This window comes from Lytechinus variegatus, chromosome 14 (genome assembly GCF_018143015.1).
Source record: "Lytechinus variegatus isolate NC3 chromosome 14, Lvar_3.0, whole genome shotgun sequence".
Taxonomy (NCBI): domain Eukaryota; kingdom Metazoa; phylum Echinodermata; class Echinoidea; order Temnopleuroida; family Toxopneustidae; genus Lytechinus; species Lytechinus variegatus.
In genome coordinates this window covers 21835492-21852883 of record NC_054753.1, presented here as the reverse complement: position 1 = coordinate 21852883, position 17392 = coordinate 21835492, and the positions used below count along the sequence as shown (strand labels likewise).

Sequence of the window (17392 nt, the reverse complement as noted above, 5' to 3'; positions counted from 1 at the left end):
GGCTTGAATATATGACAAACCGAAACAAACTAATTATATAATCATATTATGAGCAGAATGCTGCCGTACTTTGGCAAAAGGAAGCAAGTTACAAAAGTATCATTTGTCGTCAATGAGCAATGTGTGTTCAACATTTATTTTCTTTAATATTTTTCCATAATTTCTCTCCCGAATTTTGCCTAAATGTGCAACATACATAGGGTGTTGACTGGTGTTACTTGCTTCCCTTGATTGATTGATTTTATTTGGCAAGTCACCATAACATATATACAGTAGCATTAAAACAACAGGCTTGCACAGGATGACCCACCAAAGTTGGGCAGAATGGATGAATACGAATTATTGAAGTATCAACTAAAGGTCAAGTCCACCTCTGAAAAATGTTGATGTGAGTCAATAGAGAAAAATCAGACAAGCACAATGCTAAATATTTCATCAAAATCGGATGTAAAATAAGTTATGACATTTCAAAGTTTCGCTTATTTTTAACAAAATAGTTATATGAACGAGCCAGTTACATCCAATTGAGAGAGTTGATGATGTCACTTACTCACTGTTTCTTTTGTTTTTTATTGTTTGAATTATACAACATTTCAATTTTTACGAATTTGATGATTAGGACCTCCTTGCCTGAAGCACAAAATGTTAAAATAATGGAATTCCACGTGTTCAGGGAGGAATGAAACTTCATTTCACATGACAGTGATGAGAAAATCAAAATATTTCATATAATAAAATAGAAAAGAAATAGTGAGTGAGTGATGCCATCAGTTCCCTAATTTGTTTACCGACCAAGATGTGCATCATACTGCTTCGTGAAATGAAGTGAAACTTTAAAATGTCATAACTTTTTATTTTACATCCGATTTTGATAAAATTTTTAGTGTTATGCTTGTTGATTTTTTCTCATTTTATTCAAATCAAGTTTTTGTTGGGGTGGACTTAACCTTTAAATATATATTTAAAAAAATCAAATAAAGCAACACTTCCTATATAATAAAAAAGGAAAAAACAATGATATATTCATGTATATATATATATATATATAATCTTCTCTTTGTATTCTTAGCTTCATATTTATGCTGTCTTAGAAACAAAAATAGCCAAGTTCATTGAACTAAATAAAACGTACAAGCTTGATTTGGATTATTTGGCTCATTTGATTTTTGGGATAAGGTGCGTTGTGTACAAGAATAAAAAGACACATGTTCATCACATGCACAGGAACTGTCATTGTTTAATCTTTATTTAATTTAAAGAATATATTACGGAATTACAGGTGTTGAATTTCCCATTATCATTGTCTCTCGTTATTTGTCTGCTTTATTTGTATTATACTCGCTATGACTAGTAGTACAAACGCCAAGCAGTCAATCACCTATCCTATATCTATCTATCTATCTATCTATCTTATCTAATTATCTATCTATCTATCTATCTGTCTGTCTGTCTGTCTGTCTGTCTGTCTGTCTGTCTGTCTGTCTGTCTGTCCGTCTGTCTGTCCGTCCGTCCGTCCGTCCATCATCCATCCATCCATCCACCCATCCATCACTCTAAAAACAACAAATGTTAACTTAACATTTGAATGGTTGGAGGAGTGACAACATTTTCTAAATGTTGCATTTACACTTAAAATGTTGGATTCAGCTTTATACAAGGTTGGATGTAACATTTGGAAAAGGTTGCCACCCCTCCAACCTTTCAAATGTTGATTTAACATTCGAATTTTTAGAGTGATCCATCTATCTATCTATCTACCTATCTATCTATCTATTTATCTATCTATCTATCCTTTATATCCTAGTATCAGTTCTGTCTGCATGTCTATTTAAAAAAAAACACAGTGTGGACGTAGATGGCAGCATGCCTATCGAGCGATAATTCTAAGCTAACTAAACTACGTCTAAACTGGATTTAGAATTTAAGTAAATTACTCTGATTTGCGATGGTTTGAAATCTGGTTTACCTCTTGACTGTTCAAAAATTTTCGTGAAACAGCGAGCATTATCCTGTGTAAGTCTTCTTTTTTTAACTTTACTTAGCATGTACTTGTATTTCTACAAGTACGAATGGGGAATGAATATGAATATGATTGATTTTGCAAAAATCATTGACTGTAGTCCGACGTATTACGTTATTCGTATGGTTTTTATGTTGCGTTCACTTCAAGATTGCGAAATAGTTGTGCAAGCTGTGTTAGTTGTTACGAAGTGTCGCAATGTAGATCTACTTACCACATTTGTGTACTTGTTTTGGGTATTTTGATAATAAAATCATCTTTGTGCATTATATAGAAGGCCCTACATGCCCTAAACTAGAAGTGAGCAGTTCCTTAAGTTGCTAGTTGTAGACAGGATTAACCGTGGCATTGGCATTTCTGGGGATTTTAACTCTAGTCTAGCCTAGGCCACTCACACAACATGCGAGGTTAGTAATACTAACCTCGCACAACGCATGTGGTTTCATAGTGGACTTTGACGTTTTCATTCATCACACGAATGTGAGGGAATGAAAAGCGCCAAACATTTGAGTATTTCTCCACTAATGGAAATTTGTTTTTATGATTTAACTTTTTTTTTTAATGAATTGGAAATTATTTATAAAAGTGTTTTTATCGCTTACCTCCAACTCCAAGTCTCAACCAGGATACTCCGTTCGATCCGTCCTTAATACTGCGGTGGAAAGTACGCAAACAACAATCGAAAAGCAATTTTTCGTATCGAACATTCTCAATTCAAGTCGTCAGCGCATAATAGGAAATTGTACCAAAAATCAACAGGTTGCATCTCATGTATATACTTATTGGTAAAGTACGCCATCTTTTGACAAGATGATGATGAAAGTGGATTGAACGAGCAAGAAAATAATGCTGATCGCCTAGAATGCAGCTAGCTTGCAACACCGTAAACAAAGGTACGGTAGGCACTTAAGAACCAAGTTTGAAAGGACACTCGTAAAATTACGTCACTCTCGCGATGAATAATCATTAGATCGTGGTCGTGCGTGTTCAATAAAAACTCTCTGCATGCATGCACTCAGTGTGTATTGAACACGCACGACCACGATCTAATGAATATTCATCGGCGAGAGTGACATAATTTTACGAGTATCCTTTCAAACTTGGTTCTTAAGTGCCTACCGACTTTGAAATAATATCGCGCGCCCTCTTTAGGCAAAAGTTGATATCAACGCTGATCAAGAGGCATCTACGTGAAGATCACGAAAAATGCTCTTATTTTATTAAAAACAACACCAAACAGAATTCAACAAACGATCCATATGGTTCGGTAAGTGTCATAGAATAAATATAATGCTTAGCTACGATGTAAAGTCATAGTTATTTTAGTAAAAAGGGTGTGAAAGATTCGCGTGCACCAGGTGCATATGAATCCTTCACACACGAGACGATTTGAAACCATGAGTGAGCCTAGGCGACACCGCAATACTTACCTGTGTTCACCTTGTTCATTGAATGAGTGCCCGTGTTAAGAAACTGGGACTCCACTCACGTGCATTTGGGCCGCCCTAGCTTAGAACTAAGCTTTGTTTCACTAAAAAATAAATATTCTTATAATTCAATAAATAAATGAGTAGTACTAAATACCACTCCTACTCCTAGTACCAATGAGGTCCAAACATTAACATGTATGGACCTCATAGGTGACGCGACATTACCCAAAATATGGGTTGGACAATGCTGTTCTGATTTCCAACCCAAGACTTTGGTAAATATACGCCTTAATACAAATTGGAGTTAAGTGATATGACTTTCATTTGGTGGGAAGACATTTAAAACATTATAAAAATAGTTGAAATTAAAATGGATTATCATTAAACTTACATTTCAGGCCCTTTTTGTTGATTTTCGGTGAGCGTTCCACACAGCTGCGACGAGTGATCAACTCCGAAGTGATACGCATACTGGTCAGGTGATCGGTAGATTATCTTTTAGTCAGACGTTCATAATTTATGTTTTAAGCGTATCAATCTTCAGTATCTTGATTTCAAAGCATCAGTATTGTAAATAAAAGTCATTATTGTTTCGAATCAGTGGCGGATGGGGGGGGGGGGGGGAAGGGGTGGGGGTGAGTATTTCTGCTCGTTCTCCCTTTTGAGATTTATAGTAAATATTTTGGCATCAAATATGTTGTTCATACTAGTTATGTGCCCCACCCCCTTATGAGAATCACAGCATTATTTGTAATGGGGATATTTTGTTCATATTCTTGTCTCTTTTTTGCCTTTTTTTGTTTGTCAAATTTTCCTGGGAACAAATTAACAATATGACTTTCTATACATCACTTTTAGGGACAAACCTTTTTATCGGGTTGGGGGCTTGCCAAATATAACAGAAAAAAATGACCTTCTTTTTTTAGTGACAACTTTAAAACAAATTGTCAAATTTTAAGCGAGACAAAATGACCTTTGATCATTATTAGTTAAAAACCATTTTTCGTTTTTTTTTTTGGGGGGGCCTGGCAAAATTTTACGTTCAACGTAAACGACCTTCATTTTCAGCCCAGCTACTAAAGCTGGGGTAATAATTGCAGGGCCCGCTGGGAGAACAGTTTTCGGAACTGAGTGGTATACCCTGGGTTAATATACCTCTGTTTGTTAATATTATAATTTTTCAGTGACAACCTTTTTTTTCTTTGTCATTTTATGCAAGACAAAATGACCTTCGATCCTTATTATAGTTAAAACATTTTTTAAATTTTTTTTTTGGGGGGCTTGCCATATTTTATGTGGGACAACTTAATGGAATTCATTTTTTTGTAACAACCTTTTTTTTATTAGTCAAATTTTATGCGAGACCTAATGACCTTTGATCATTATTTGTTAAAAACCATTTTCCTTTTTTTGGGGGGAGGGGTTTGCCAAATTTTACGTGGAACAAAATTACCTTCATTTTTTTTAGTGACAATCTTTTTTTTTCATTTGTCAAATTTTACGCGAGACAAAATTACCTTCCATCATTTCTATAATTAAAAACTTTTTTTTTGGGGGGGGGGGGGTTAACAAATATCACGTACACAAACTGGCTTTCCCTTTTCTTATTTTATTTAATTTTTTTTTTTTTGGGGGGGCTTGCTGAATATTACGCAAACAAAATGGCTTTCATTTTGAGTGACCATTTTTTTTTTACTTGCCAAACTTTACGTGAGACAAAATGACCGTTTTTTTTTTGTGAGAACCTTTTTTGGGAGTTGTCAAATTTTACTTGAGAAAATTCACCCCGGCCCCCCTACTTTGGAAAATCTTGGATTCACCTCTAGTTTGAATCATAATGAAAATTAAGACCATACCACGGCAGAGGCGTAAACCGCCGCAGGGGCATGCAGGCCCATGCAGGCTGGCCCTTGAACCCCAGTGGATTTCACCGGAAAAAAAATCCGGATAAGAGAAAAGGAAGGAAGGAAGGAAGGAAGGAAGGAAGGAAGGAAGGAAGGAAGGAAGAAAGAAAGAAATATAGAGAGGGGGAGAAAAAGGGAAGACTGGGAAATAACCAGCCATTAAAAAGCAAAGGAAAAAAAATCATGTGAGAATCATCCCGAATGTTTGTCAAAATCTATCACAAAATTGATATTTGTATTAAGTGACAAAAGTTTTGCTCGCTCGCATCTTTATTTGGTAGGCGCATAGCTAGGGTGGTTCTTCCCCCCGAAAAGCCCCCCCCCAAAAAAAAGGAGGAAAAAGAGAGAAGAAAAAGCAAAATCGGTAAATGGGGTGTATATTATAACTTAGTTTATAATTGTTTTTCCTTCTTTTTTTTGGGGGGGGTCAAAACAATAAAAATCTTACCGAAATGTTTTTCTATAATTAGGTCTTCCCTCGCGATTTAATGAAAAATAGTATAGCCATCTATAAGCCTAGAGTGCTAAATACATTAGTACTGTTAAATCGGTACTCACCGGTTCTTTTCTTGAATTTTCTGGCAATTTCCCACGCTTCTGGCTACAATTCTGCGATAAATCTTGTCGCCATAGACAGCTATACATGCAACTTTATTTATAAATTGAGCGCCCCTTATGAGAGTTGTTAATGCCACGGAGAAATCGTTAGGCATTTTGGCCTGTGTTCAAGGCATAGCTGTTCTATTTTTTTATAGGTATAAGATCGAAATCACAGCGAGTATACATGTACACTCTTCCATAATGATTCCGATAGGGAGGCGCAACGCCCCCACCCACATTGGCGCAAATCCCAGGGCCGGGGGACATGTCCCCCTTACCCAAAATAGTAGGGGGCACATTATGAAATGTCCCCCTACTATTTTTGGTCTTTTCATTTAAAATCGAAATAAAACATGTATTTTGGAAGAGACGATCTTACTTTTGGGATGCCCCCTTTTTTTTGCTTGTTTGCTTGTCAAATTTCTTTTGGTCAAGATGACCTTCTTTTGGGGGTGATAAACCTTCTTTTTTTGTTTGTTTTTTGCTTGTCAAATTTTCCAGCTCTGATGTATAATTATTGCTTAGGGCGTCGGACACGACGCTCTACCCGAATCCTGTGCTTATTTGCTGATTTCTCAGCAATTACACAATTTCTTTCAGAATCCTTTGGCACATGCTTTTTATTTATATACAAACAGACACTTTGGTGGTCATTTCATTGGATTCTGTACGAACTCATTTTGACATCGTTACCAAAACTAGCATTTACTTTTAAATAATCCCCAGCTCAACATTAAAAAATTAATTTCTCCACACTTTACAATGAATTATTCCCAATGGATTCATTCTTGTTTGCATCTTCTTATTATTTTCCATTTTCTAAAACAAGGCATATCTAAAACAATACTGTCAGGTCTCATTTCAGAAGTTTCTTGGCAATTGCATAAAATAACGAACCTCTTTGTACATGCACACCCGACCCCCATTTTTTCTCAAGTTTTACTTCACTCTATAAGCTGGCCAAGTCATGGTCATTGAGAGAATTACAGACTTTCAAAATAACAAGAAATCAGAGACAGAAAATTTCATGAAGGTCCCGCATAAAGGGGGTCGGACGTACATAGTCATGCGTTATGAGGTCGCCCCCTTTTGCGTTACATGGTGATTTTTGCTTTCGCGACGCACTTTCAACTTTAAAAACATTTATCTGACAAAGTATACACCCTATAATAGCAAAAGTATACATTTTCTGAAAGGAAATTGCACAAGGAATCCAAATCTGCACTCAAAAATAGAATTAGGTGTAAGGCAACAGTTTTACATGGACTTGAATAGGGAAATTCTGATATTTTTTTTAATCTCATGGTTTTTGTCATAAAATTTTGTGTAGTCCCCCTATGACAAAAATAATGCTATATTATGACAGAACACATTCAGACCTTTCTAACAATATATAATTGTGTAGGGTTCATGTTCAATTAATGATCTGAAAATTGACCCTGACTTAAGCCCCCAAAAATCATGCGTTTCAGGAATCATATACTATATCAGGTGTTATAATGCTTGCAATACCAACATTTGTTGGGTTTTCTTTGACTTGTACATCAGAATTTATAAGTTATTAACATTTTAAAATGAATTGAAGGTACATGTAGGTACATAAACAATTCAAAGGAAAAGTAACAATTGAAATGTAAGTTACACAATTTGCTTAATACCGAGGCTCTTATTACAATGATCTGCCAAGTGATGATGACATGCAAGAGACAATGTCTATAGGTTCAGGAGTTAAGACTGAAACAAGTTTGCAGATGCTGTATGTACAAACATACATAAATTTATATGACTACTGCAGCTTCATGAAAGAAGTTTCTAAAGTGCAATTGCACGCATTATATCCACATAGTCTGTGTTTGATAGTTAAAAGCCATGGCAGGTTTTGATGAGTTCAAAGCCAAAATATAGTATGCAGTCCTTTGGTATGATAGCATTTGAGGTAGGTTATGTCCATTTGACCATTTCACACAGACACTTATTGTTTAATGTCAGTGTGTGTATTTAGTGAAATATGTATACATGAATGTGTAATAAGACATCAGTGAAGATGTACAAACTTGGTGCTTTTAAGAAAATAATGCTAAACTTTCTAAAATTCATAACACATTTTCTGGATGTTTGAAGGTCATTGACCTTTGTCAGTTAATAATTTGGATGATTTGCCTTAATACTGAGCAGTATTTTCATCCCCTCAGAATTGTAGGAAGTGTTTTTTTTTGTAATTGATGCAAGTTTAGTGCTAACAATAACTGTCATTCAAATATGAATCAATCTGGAAAAAATGTCAAAATTAAGACATTGCAAATTTATCAGATTTTTATGTTTCAACCTAATCACACAGGTCTATGACATGGAAAAACATACTTTTCAATCATTAGACAGTAAAGTAGAGTATGTTAGCTTCAATTTGATACCAAGTTTGTAGGTTTAGGCCAAGTTTTGACAAAAATATTGATGCTTTCCCAAAAATTGCACCAAAAATTGCGTTTTCCCATTGACTTTGTACAGGCGGCGCCGCTTCCGGGAGCGCCGCTTCCGGCACCACCCCTCATCACCTCTGGTGTCCTGACTTTTGAGAGCTATAACTCAAGTTCTATAAAGTCTACAGCAATGAAACTTTCCAGGCTATTGCATTATTAATTCAGCTTTAAAATGATACTAAATTTGTTGGAATAGCCTCTATGGTTTTGAAAATAATTAAGAATTACTATAGCACAAAGCGAAAATGTGTAACAGCACCACCTTTTTGGGGGGGCGAGCTCATGACGCATGACCACATATATTATGGAATTGCCCTTCTGTTTCCTGTACACTTCCTTTCTTTTAATTCTATTTTTCATGCATTTAAAATAAAAAATAGTAAACTTGTGTAAAATCTGGAAAACCTTTAAGTTTCATGATTTTCAAATAATTTCAGAATCCAACTGGTGAATTATTATTTTTTTTAATTGTGATCATTTTTGGAAAAAAAGACAAGCTAATTGGAATAAATAGGGGTGCATGCTGTGGTCCACCCTTAAAAAAAACCCAAGTCTACGGTCAAACTCCTTTCTTTGTTTTCTTCAAAAACTAAATGTTAGAATACTTTTAAAACATTTTTGTTTTCCCCAAGAGCATTTTTCAAATTTAATTTGTAAATTTTTCTCATAGACCTAGACTATAACTATGGTATATGTCATTACAATAAACTGAACAAGATGCCATGTGATAATGAATCTATTTCCTGCCCCACCCCTTTCCCCAATCCTTTCAATTTTTGTCCTGAAAACTGACACTGCCTATTAATTATTGACTGACATGACGAAGTCACGAATCCCCTGCTGCCAGCTGCCTTCCTTTCTTTTCCTAAATTCTCTTCCGAAATTCCTTGTTCTTTCTTATGTTACTCTCGTTCCTTCATCAACTCAACCCACTTGTTCACTGCTACCACCCTGCCTGTGGTGAATCTACAGGTATGCCAATGCTGTACATAGCACACACTTTAAAAATAATCAAAATATCATTTTTGTGACCAAAATTACTAATTTCCAAACAGTTGCAATTTATTTTTCATTAGCAAGGGCATAATTTGTGTATACACCAGAGCAGTCAAAAACTTGATTTTGGGCATATTTTTTACGCCCTCTATTGGTGGAAAGTAATATGGCAAGAAAATTTTCATTTTTCAATCTCTATTTTCAATTAAGAAAAAATAATTCAAAGAAACAAATTTACATAAGAGCCAATTTATATGATGAATAGCTGTAATGAAAACTGAAAGTGTAAGAAAATTAAGCATTCGTCCCATTGGCCATACATGTAGAAAAAGAGAAAATAAGCCAAATTGCCACCCTTATTTTGCCACACATAGAGATCATGTAACTGAGAACAAGGTTATATCCACTTGTTCACTGCTACCATCCTGCCTGCGCCTGCGGGGAATCTACAGGTAGGACTATGGTATGCCAATGTTGTACAGAGCACACACTTTAAAAAATTATTCAAATATCACTTTTGTGACCAAAATTACTAATTTCCATACAGTTTCAATTTATTTTTCATTAGTAACTTGGGAATAATATTTGTATTCACCAGAGTGCTCAAACACTTAAATTTTGGGCATATTTTTTTGTACGCTCTCTATTGGTGAAAAGTAATATGGCAAGAAAATTTTCATTTTTTGATCTCTATTTTTAAGAAAAAAATAATTTAAAGAATCAAATTTAAATAAGAGTCAAATTGTATGAATAATAGGTGTAATGGAAACTGTCGGTGTAAAAAATCAAGCTTTTGCCACAAAGAAAAAGAGAAAATAAGCCAAACTTTGCCACCCTTATTTTGCCACACATGGAGATATAAGTGAGAACAAGGTTATATCATAACCTTGTTCATTGAATGAGTGGGTCAAAATTTGTATCTGCCACTCTAACATTAACGCTTTAACATCTTATTGATAGGAGAAGGCCTAAAACTATTTAGGGTAGATCTAAAGAAACATAATTAACATGAAATTGATGAATACCTCCTCACCTTTTAAATTATTAGCAGTATTTTGGGGTTGAATGAGATTTTATCAATTATTTTGGGACTTATTGGACACCTTAGTTTTTGAGCAGTTGACAACTTTCTCCTATCCACCATTTTGGATTTAATTTAGGAGTACCGCGATAATGATGTCATGACTGAACGTGGAGGGCAGCAACACAAGGCCGTGTTTCTGCCCTTGATGTTTGGACGTGAATGTGATTTCGATACGATTGAGTGATGCAGTTAAGTCCAGTCACAATGTGCGGATTGTCATGGTTGTAGCGAAGTGAGATCATGTTTTTTGGCCAGTTGATATTTGTATTTTGTTGAGGATATGGGAGTAATTTATGTAGCTATTCTGTGCATTTTGAGCAAAATACGATTTCCATGATTTTCTGTTTGAAGAGCCACTTTCTGTTTTGAAAGGCCGATTCCGCGAATTCCGGCCATTTTTCTGTGATAGTTGTGTATAACTTGCAGTTCTCTATTTTCATTCGCAAAACAAATACTCGGGTCCACTTAAGGGTTCATTACATGCTGCTGCGGACAGGAAAATCAAGTCAGAAGAAACACGAGAAGTGGCGTCGCAGCGTGCGCAATCCACTGGTTAGAAATCCACCGGCACAAGGGTCTAGTAATTTTTAAATCAAATTCATGACATTTTTAACATTTTATTTAACATGACATGCAAAAAGTGTGATGGGAAGATGATGGGGAGATGGGAAGTGTGATGGGAATTCCTTGTGTCTGTGTTCCTGCTCTAATTAATGATGTTTAAGAAAAAAAATTGAAAAATGTTTAGTTTGAATTATTAATTTGTATCTCATCGACATTGTCATTGGCATTTTCAGACAACTTATTTGTTCCCTCCTTTCACATCTGTGACACTTTAAACCCCTTTGTATTTTCCTTGCCATTTCACAGTTTTTACATCATGTGACTATATGTTTAAAATCAAATTCTCTTTTTGATCTGTGACACTTCAGCCCCTTTGTATAATTTGTCCTTACCATTTCACAGTTGTTACACCAGGTGACCATATCCAGTCATGAACAAGGACCAACTCTCCACTTCTGTAAACTCCTTGCTGGAGTTGGACAACATCTCGGTGAACCCCAGCTACTCGGCATCAGAAGAGGAGAGCGAACGGGTAGGGATGGAAGAGCTCGACACAGAGATGGATGGTGAAGGGAAGAAGAAAAAAAAACAGGTAAGCCGTAAAGGGGGTTAACAGGAATTTTGGAAATAATAGGTACATGTAGAAACTGATATAAACAGGTATAAACAACATCTTGGTGAACCTGCAGCTACTCGGCATCAACAGATTATTTTATTTGCTTGGCGTCACCTGTGCCTGGGAGGCAAAGAGTTAAGTGAATTATTGGGGAATTGATATAGCGTGTGATTGTCATTTGGACAACTACATGTACAACAGGATTTCCCCCCTTACTCTCATGCAAATACATGTAGTGCAATTGGTTCTTCATTCCCGAAAAGTAGGGACTCTCCTCTAACCAAGGCATGCAGTTTAAGTCCTATCCAATGGACGAACCATTTTCCACTATACTAGTTGTGAATCCTGCGTTGCAATTTTACAACTGATGGATCAATTTTAGGTGTATACATGTATGTACATATAGTAAATCAGATTACATGTCCTCTTTTTGCAAAAAGCAGATCTAGGCCCGGTCTGACAAATAGTTACAGTTGATCCCATTAATCGCAACTATGGATGGCCAGCAACATCAACATCTATTATGCATGTTTTTCTAGCAATGATATCTATAAATGATATCTATAAATTCATTGATTTCTGTACAGTTGGGTGTGTTCTCCAATGTTTACAAAGGACATTTTGCACATTTCCTGTAGAAAAAAAATACGACACTGATGGATTTCCATAAGGTTACAATTGGTAGGATCAATTTTAACTCTTAAGATGGAGCCCGGTAATCACAAATTTTGCAAGACATACGTGTACAAGACCTATGATTGATTTAGGGACTGTATGATAGACTTGTAATCGATCACAAGTTTCTTGCAACACCCCATTAGAGTGTCATGAAATAGACACTAGGGGCATACATGTATGATTCATTCATTCATTTGATTTCATTTATTTCCCACAAATCAAAGTACAAAAATACGAAAAAAGATCTCATTCTGAATTAAATTGAATTTATGAATTGAAACAGATCCTGGTAGGTGATTCCAAATGTTAATAGTACATGGGACTGAGAGCTTGTAAGCATCGGTGGTTGCGTTCAGGATTAGCATATATTTATAAAGGCTGTGGTCATGTCCAATATACGTGGCTGGACTAATGGTAGGAGGAAAACAGCAACTAGTATCTTGATGATGAATTGCATGGAAAGAGGGTACACTAACCTTACATGTACCTAAACTGGGCTAGTTCAGACCAGTATATACTGGGGGGGGGTCAAATTGACCCCCTCCCAGATCTCGGCCACTGATCGCCGCGAAAATTTGCATGTGCGTAGAGCCGGATATAAACTACAAGACTGTATGGTAACAAGTTTTGAAAATTAATGTTTTATATTTTTAATACTTAATTAGGCAAATAAGCATTTGAAATTTGCCCTAAATTTTGTTTTTTGTGTACATGTATGTTTTGCCTTTAACTCAATTTGTAGAGCTAGTAGAATGCTAATTTTTGGTTGGAGTATCAATTAATACATTTCTAACAAATATCTACAAAAAAATGCAAAAATATAATTAATTTTTTTATGTGTTTTATTGTTTTTTAAATTCTTATGTATTTCTTTGTATTTTATTGTTTTTTTCCAATGAACTTTGTCGGGGACCCTTCTTCGATCATTAATAGCATTTAAAAATAAATCCATTTAAATCAACAAAAGTTAACATAATCATACATCTATGAATTTTGGTTGAAAAACACAATTTGCATTGACTTTGTACACGGAATCACGTTTTCTAGCAATTTCGGGTCTGACATGCACTTACAAAATGTTGCGTAATTTGAGAACTTCGTGTCCGGGCGTCGCCATTTTGGTTTCAAAAGATGCGCAAGACTTTAGTTGAAAGTAAAACGTTAGTGAGCAGCGCGATCAAAAACCTCTGCGTGACGGCATAGTGATGAAATTTGTCGAGGGGGGTAAAATTGACTTCCCCCCAGTTTAATAAGGGTTAAGCAAGAAGTAATTGTACTTGTAATTTATGTTTCTATTTTTATCAGAAAAAGAGAAGGAGAAAGAAAGGAGACTATATGGAGAATGAAGACAGTTGTGCGGAAATTGAAGTGAGATCTCAGGCCGAGTCTGGGGACCCTTCAAACGATTCTGGATTAGCTGTGCAGAAAGGTTTGAAGGGAAGGGACCCATCGCCTGCCAAGAGTGGCCGGTGAGTAAGGGGGTGTTGCAAGAAAATATTTGCAATCAATCGCAACTATTCTGTTGCAAATTTACGATTGATTGATCCCTTTTAACTTGAGCAAATCAGATTACACTCCTTGTTTCATGGAGCAGATTAGCAATCAATCGCAAATTTGCAATTAATTGCACAGCATATGCTTGATTTCTGGAACAAAAATTGACTTGCGATTGATCGCAAGTTTCTTGCAACGCCCAATAAGACTATTATGTTGTTTTACAAAGAAGTTGATCTGTTGAAATATCTACCTTAAAGGGAATTTCATCCTTCCAATATTTGATGTGGAAAAAAAAGAATCAAAACAAAGCAAAGCATGATGCTGAACATTTCATCAAAATTAAATATGAAATAAGAAAGTTATGACATTTCAAATTTTCTCATATGTTTACGATTTCACTATATTGCTTTTGTATATGATGTAGGAAATATTTAGATTATTCCTTCATTAGGGCTGATAATGTAAAAAATAAGTTTTATCTTCACTGGTCCGTAATTTATTCAAATTATTTTTTTTTAGATTTGCCTTTTAATCATAAAAACTTGGAGGAGGGGCATAATCAGCCCACTAGATATCATTTATCACAGTAAATTTGCAACAAAAGATAAACTCTGCCCTGGACTCCTGGAGTCTTTTTGAGTATGAGACCACCGAGGTTTGCGGTTTGCTAGATTACACATGATTTTGTACCTGTACGACAACCCAAAATTACTAAAAATCATGATTTTTACATGATTTGACAATTCGTTCAATACGGTGCGTCGTCTATCGGTTGCAGCTCAGACAGGCCATGGGGGAAAAAGTCGACATCTGTTGCACGCACTAGTACTAAAGTGCATGCATGCGATTATTCAGCGCTGGCCGATGCGGCTCGACCTGTTATTCGGTTTACAAGGGTCAAGGAGGTGGGAAAGAAATTTGCCTGCATATTCCTTGGCAAAATTAATACTGTTTTTTTTTGAAGTCTTGCCATATGGTTTTCATTTCGAAGTATCACAGGACTTCACATTACAGTACACTAGCACTGTGCATTGCCTGCACCAGCACGCGATGTTGACCCCCAAGTTAGAAATTTGGTCCATTAGCCACAACTCATAGATGGCGCACCATATTATCAATCCAGCACTGAAACCATTCAACACAATATTCATATAATTGCATCAATTGTTTATCAAGAATATATTGTGGGTAGTAGATTAGATATTTTTCTAATGGTTGTGATATTGGAAGTATAAAAGCCTCCTCAGTGCTATTATTAATAGTAATTTACCTGCTTGCAAATTCCAGTGGCCTGATGGTGCGGAAGCTCGAGTCCGGTGGTCGCTTCCGCACCAAGCTGGGTGGGGGCACCAGTCCCCTGAGCGGACACCCTGCTAAACTGTCCAGCACCTTCCCCAGGGAGGGGCAGAAGACCTTGGGCGATGGAGCCATGACGGCCAAGACCAGGAGGGGTTCGGCTAGTGCTCTTCATGGTAGCCCCGCGCAGGACGGCATGAGCAGGAAGGACTCTAGTGGAATGGACAAGTTGGGAAGACATGGGGTGAGTAGTGATGGTGGTGATGATGATGATTGTGGTGATGTTGATGATAATGATGATGATGGTAATGATAGTTAGGACGAAGATGATAATGATTATGATCGTGATGGTGATGGTGATGGTGGTGATGATGATGATAGATGATGGTGATTTTTTTGTACAGTGGTGTTGGTGATGATGATGGTGATGATGACGATAATAAAGATGATGGTGAGGATGTTGATAATGGTTATGCTGAAAGTGGTTATGATTATATCGATGAAGTGGATGATGATAATGATGGTGATGATCTTGGTGAAGATGATAATGATGGTGATGATGACAATGAAAATGAAAGTAGTCAATGAAGTATTATGTAGATTACAACAGCATTGATCTATAATAGTGATGATGGTGGTGGAATTTTGTTTTGTTTACCAAGGTGTTTGTTTCTTAACCTTAACTGAAAATCTAATAATGCAGTACACAGATTCAGACTCCACCTCATTGTTTTCTCTAGAAAAATGCAGGAGGAAAGATTAGGTGATGATGATGATGATGGTGATGATATTGGTGGTGATTGTGATGGTGATGATAAATGATGATAACGATAAGAATCGAGGAATATTAGAATGAGGATGACAATGATGAGAGTGATAATGATAGTTGGTGCTGCTGCTGCTGATGATGATGATGAAAAAGATATTGATGATGATGATTTTGATTGATAATGATGATGTTGTTGATAATGATGATGTTGATAGTGATGATGATGGTGATGATGATAATGATGAAGATGATGATGATGATGATGAAGAAGATGTTGATGATGATGATGATTTTGATTGATAATGATGTTGTTGATAATGATGATGTTGTTGATAGTGATGATGATGGTGATGATGATGATGATGATGATGACAATGATGATGATGATGAAGAAGAAGATATTGATGATGATGATGATTTTGATTGATAATGATGATGTTGTTGATAATGATGATGTTGTTGATAGTGATGATGATGATGGTGATGATGATGATGACGGTGATGAAGATGATGATAATGATAATCATGATGACAATGATGAAGATGGTGGGGATATTTCCGATAATAAACATGAAGGTTGTTTATGCTATAATCTAACATTGCAGTCCACAGATTCAGGTCAGGGCGAGACTCCACCGCATCACTTTGCAAGGAAAGATGCAGGAGGCAAAGACAAGCAAAAGAAGGGGAAGAATGGAGGAAAGGATAAGAAGCAAGGGAAGAAGGACGGACAGCCGTTGTCTCCCGACCAACCCACTGACTCATCCGGTGCTACACCTAAGAAGCAATCATTCAAGGTACAGTTCAAACCTTAATTCTGAACTCTTTTAAATTTACTGAACCACAAATTTGGAATAATCTCAATGTATGCTTTTTTTCATGTTAAACTATTTCTTTGTTTAAATGCAAACTCAAAAAAATCATTAATAGAACCTACATGTATTCCTAATTGAATTCAAACTCACCTCATTTATACATGTATAAATTTTGGTAATGAATGAACCAAGATGATAGATGGGTTTGCTTTTGCATGTGATGATGATGTTTTTCTGTGGGTGTGTCTGTGTGTGAATGAGAATATTTCACTTCCCCCCCCCCTCTTCATCTGATGTGTACATATATTGATTATTGTATTCTTTGGAGGCTTCTTATTTTAAAGTGAAAACTTTTTGTTGCCCTTCTTTTCTTGTAATGATATTTCTTAATTCGAATGTACAATTTGATGACGTTTTTATGATTATCAAGAATTAATTGAATTTGAATTGAATTTTGAATTGAATTTAATTAAGTGTACAGTGTATGACATTTTTTCCCCTTCCACCCACTGTAGACTTCGACTAGAGGTTAATTGTGTTTTTAGGGCACCTGCCTGTCCTTCCTTGAACCGTTCTTGAGCAAGTAAAAGAATCATTTTTCTAATCAACTTTAAAAGGACAAATCCACCCCAACAAAAGTTGATTG

At 35.9% G+C, this 17392-nt stretch overlaps 1 protein-coding gene across 1 annotated transcript in view; it reads left to right on the top strand.

Annotated features, from left to right (window-relative positions):
- The first annotated feature begins 1860 nt into the window (after window positions 1-1860).
- The window catches only part of LOC121427269 (DIS3-like exonuclease 2), a 53395-nt gene continuing 37863 nt past the window's right edge, over window positions 1861-17392 (top strand). Inside the window, exons 1-5 of the mRNA XM_041623605.1 lie at window positions 1861-2013; window positions 11478-11667; window positions 13675-13838; window positions 15154-15406; window positions 16537-16728. Of these exons, the coding sequence (XP_041479539.1) occupies window positions 11506-11667; window positions 13675-13838; window positions 15154-15406; window positions 16537-16728 (771 nt within the window). The 5' untranslated portion in view covers window positions 1861-2013; window positions 11478-11505. The remainder of the gene's footprint in view (window positions 2014-11477; window positions 11668-13674; window positions 13839-15153; window positions 15407-16536; window positions 16729-17392) is intronic.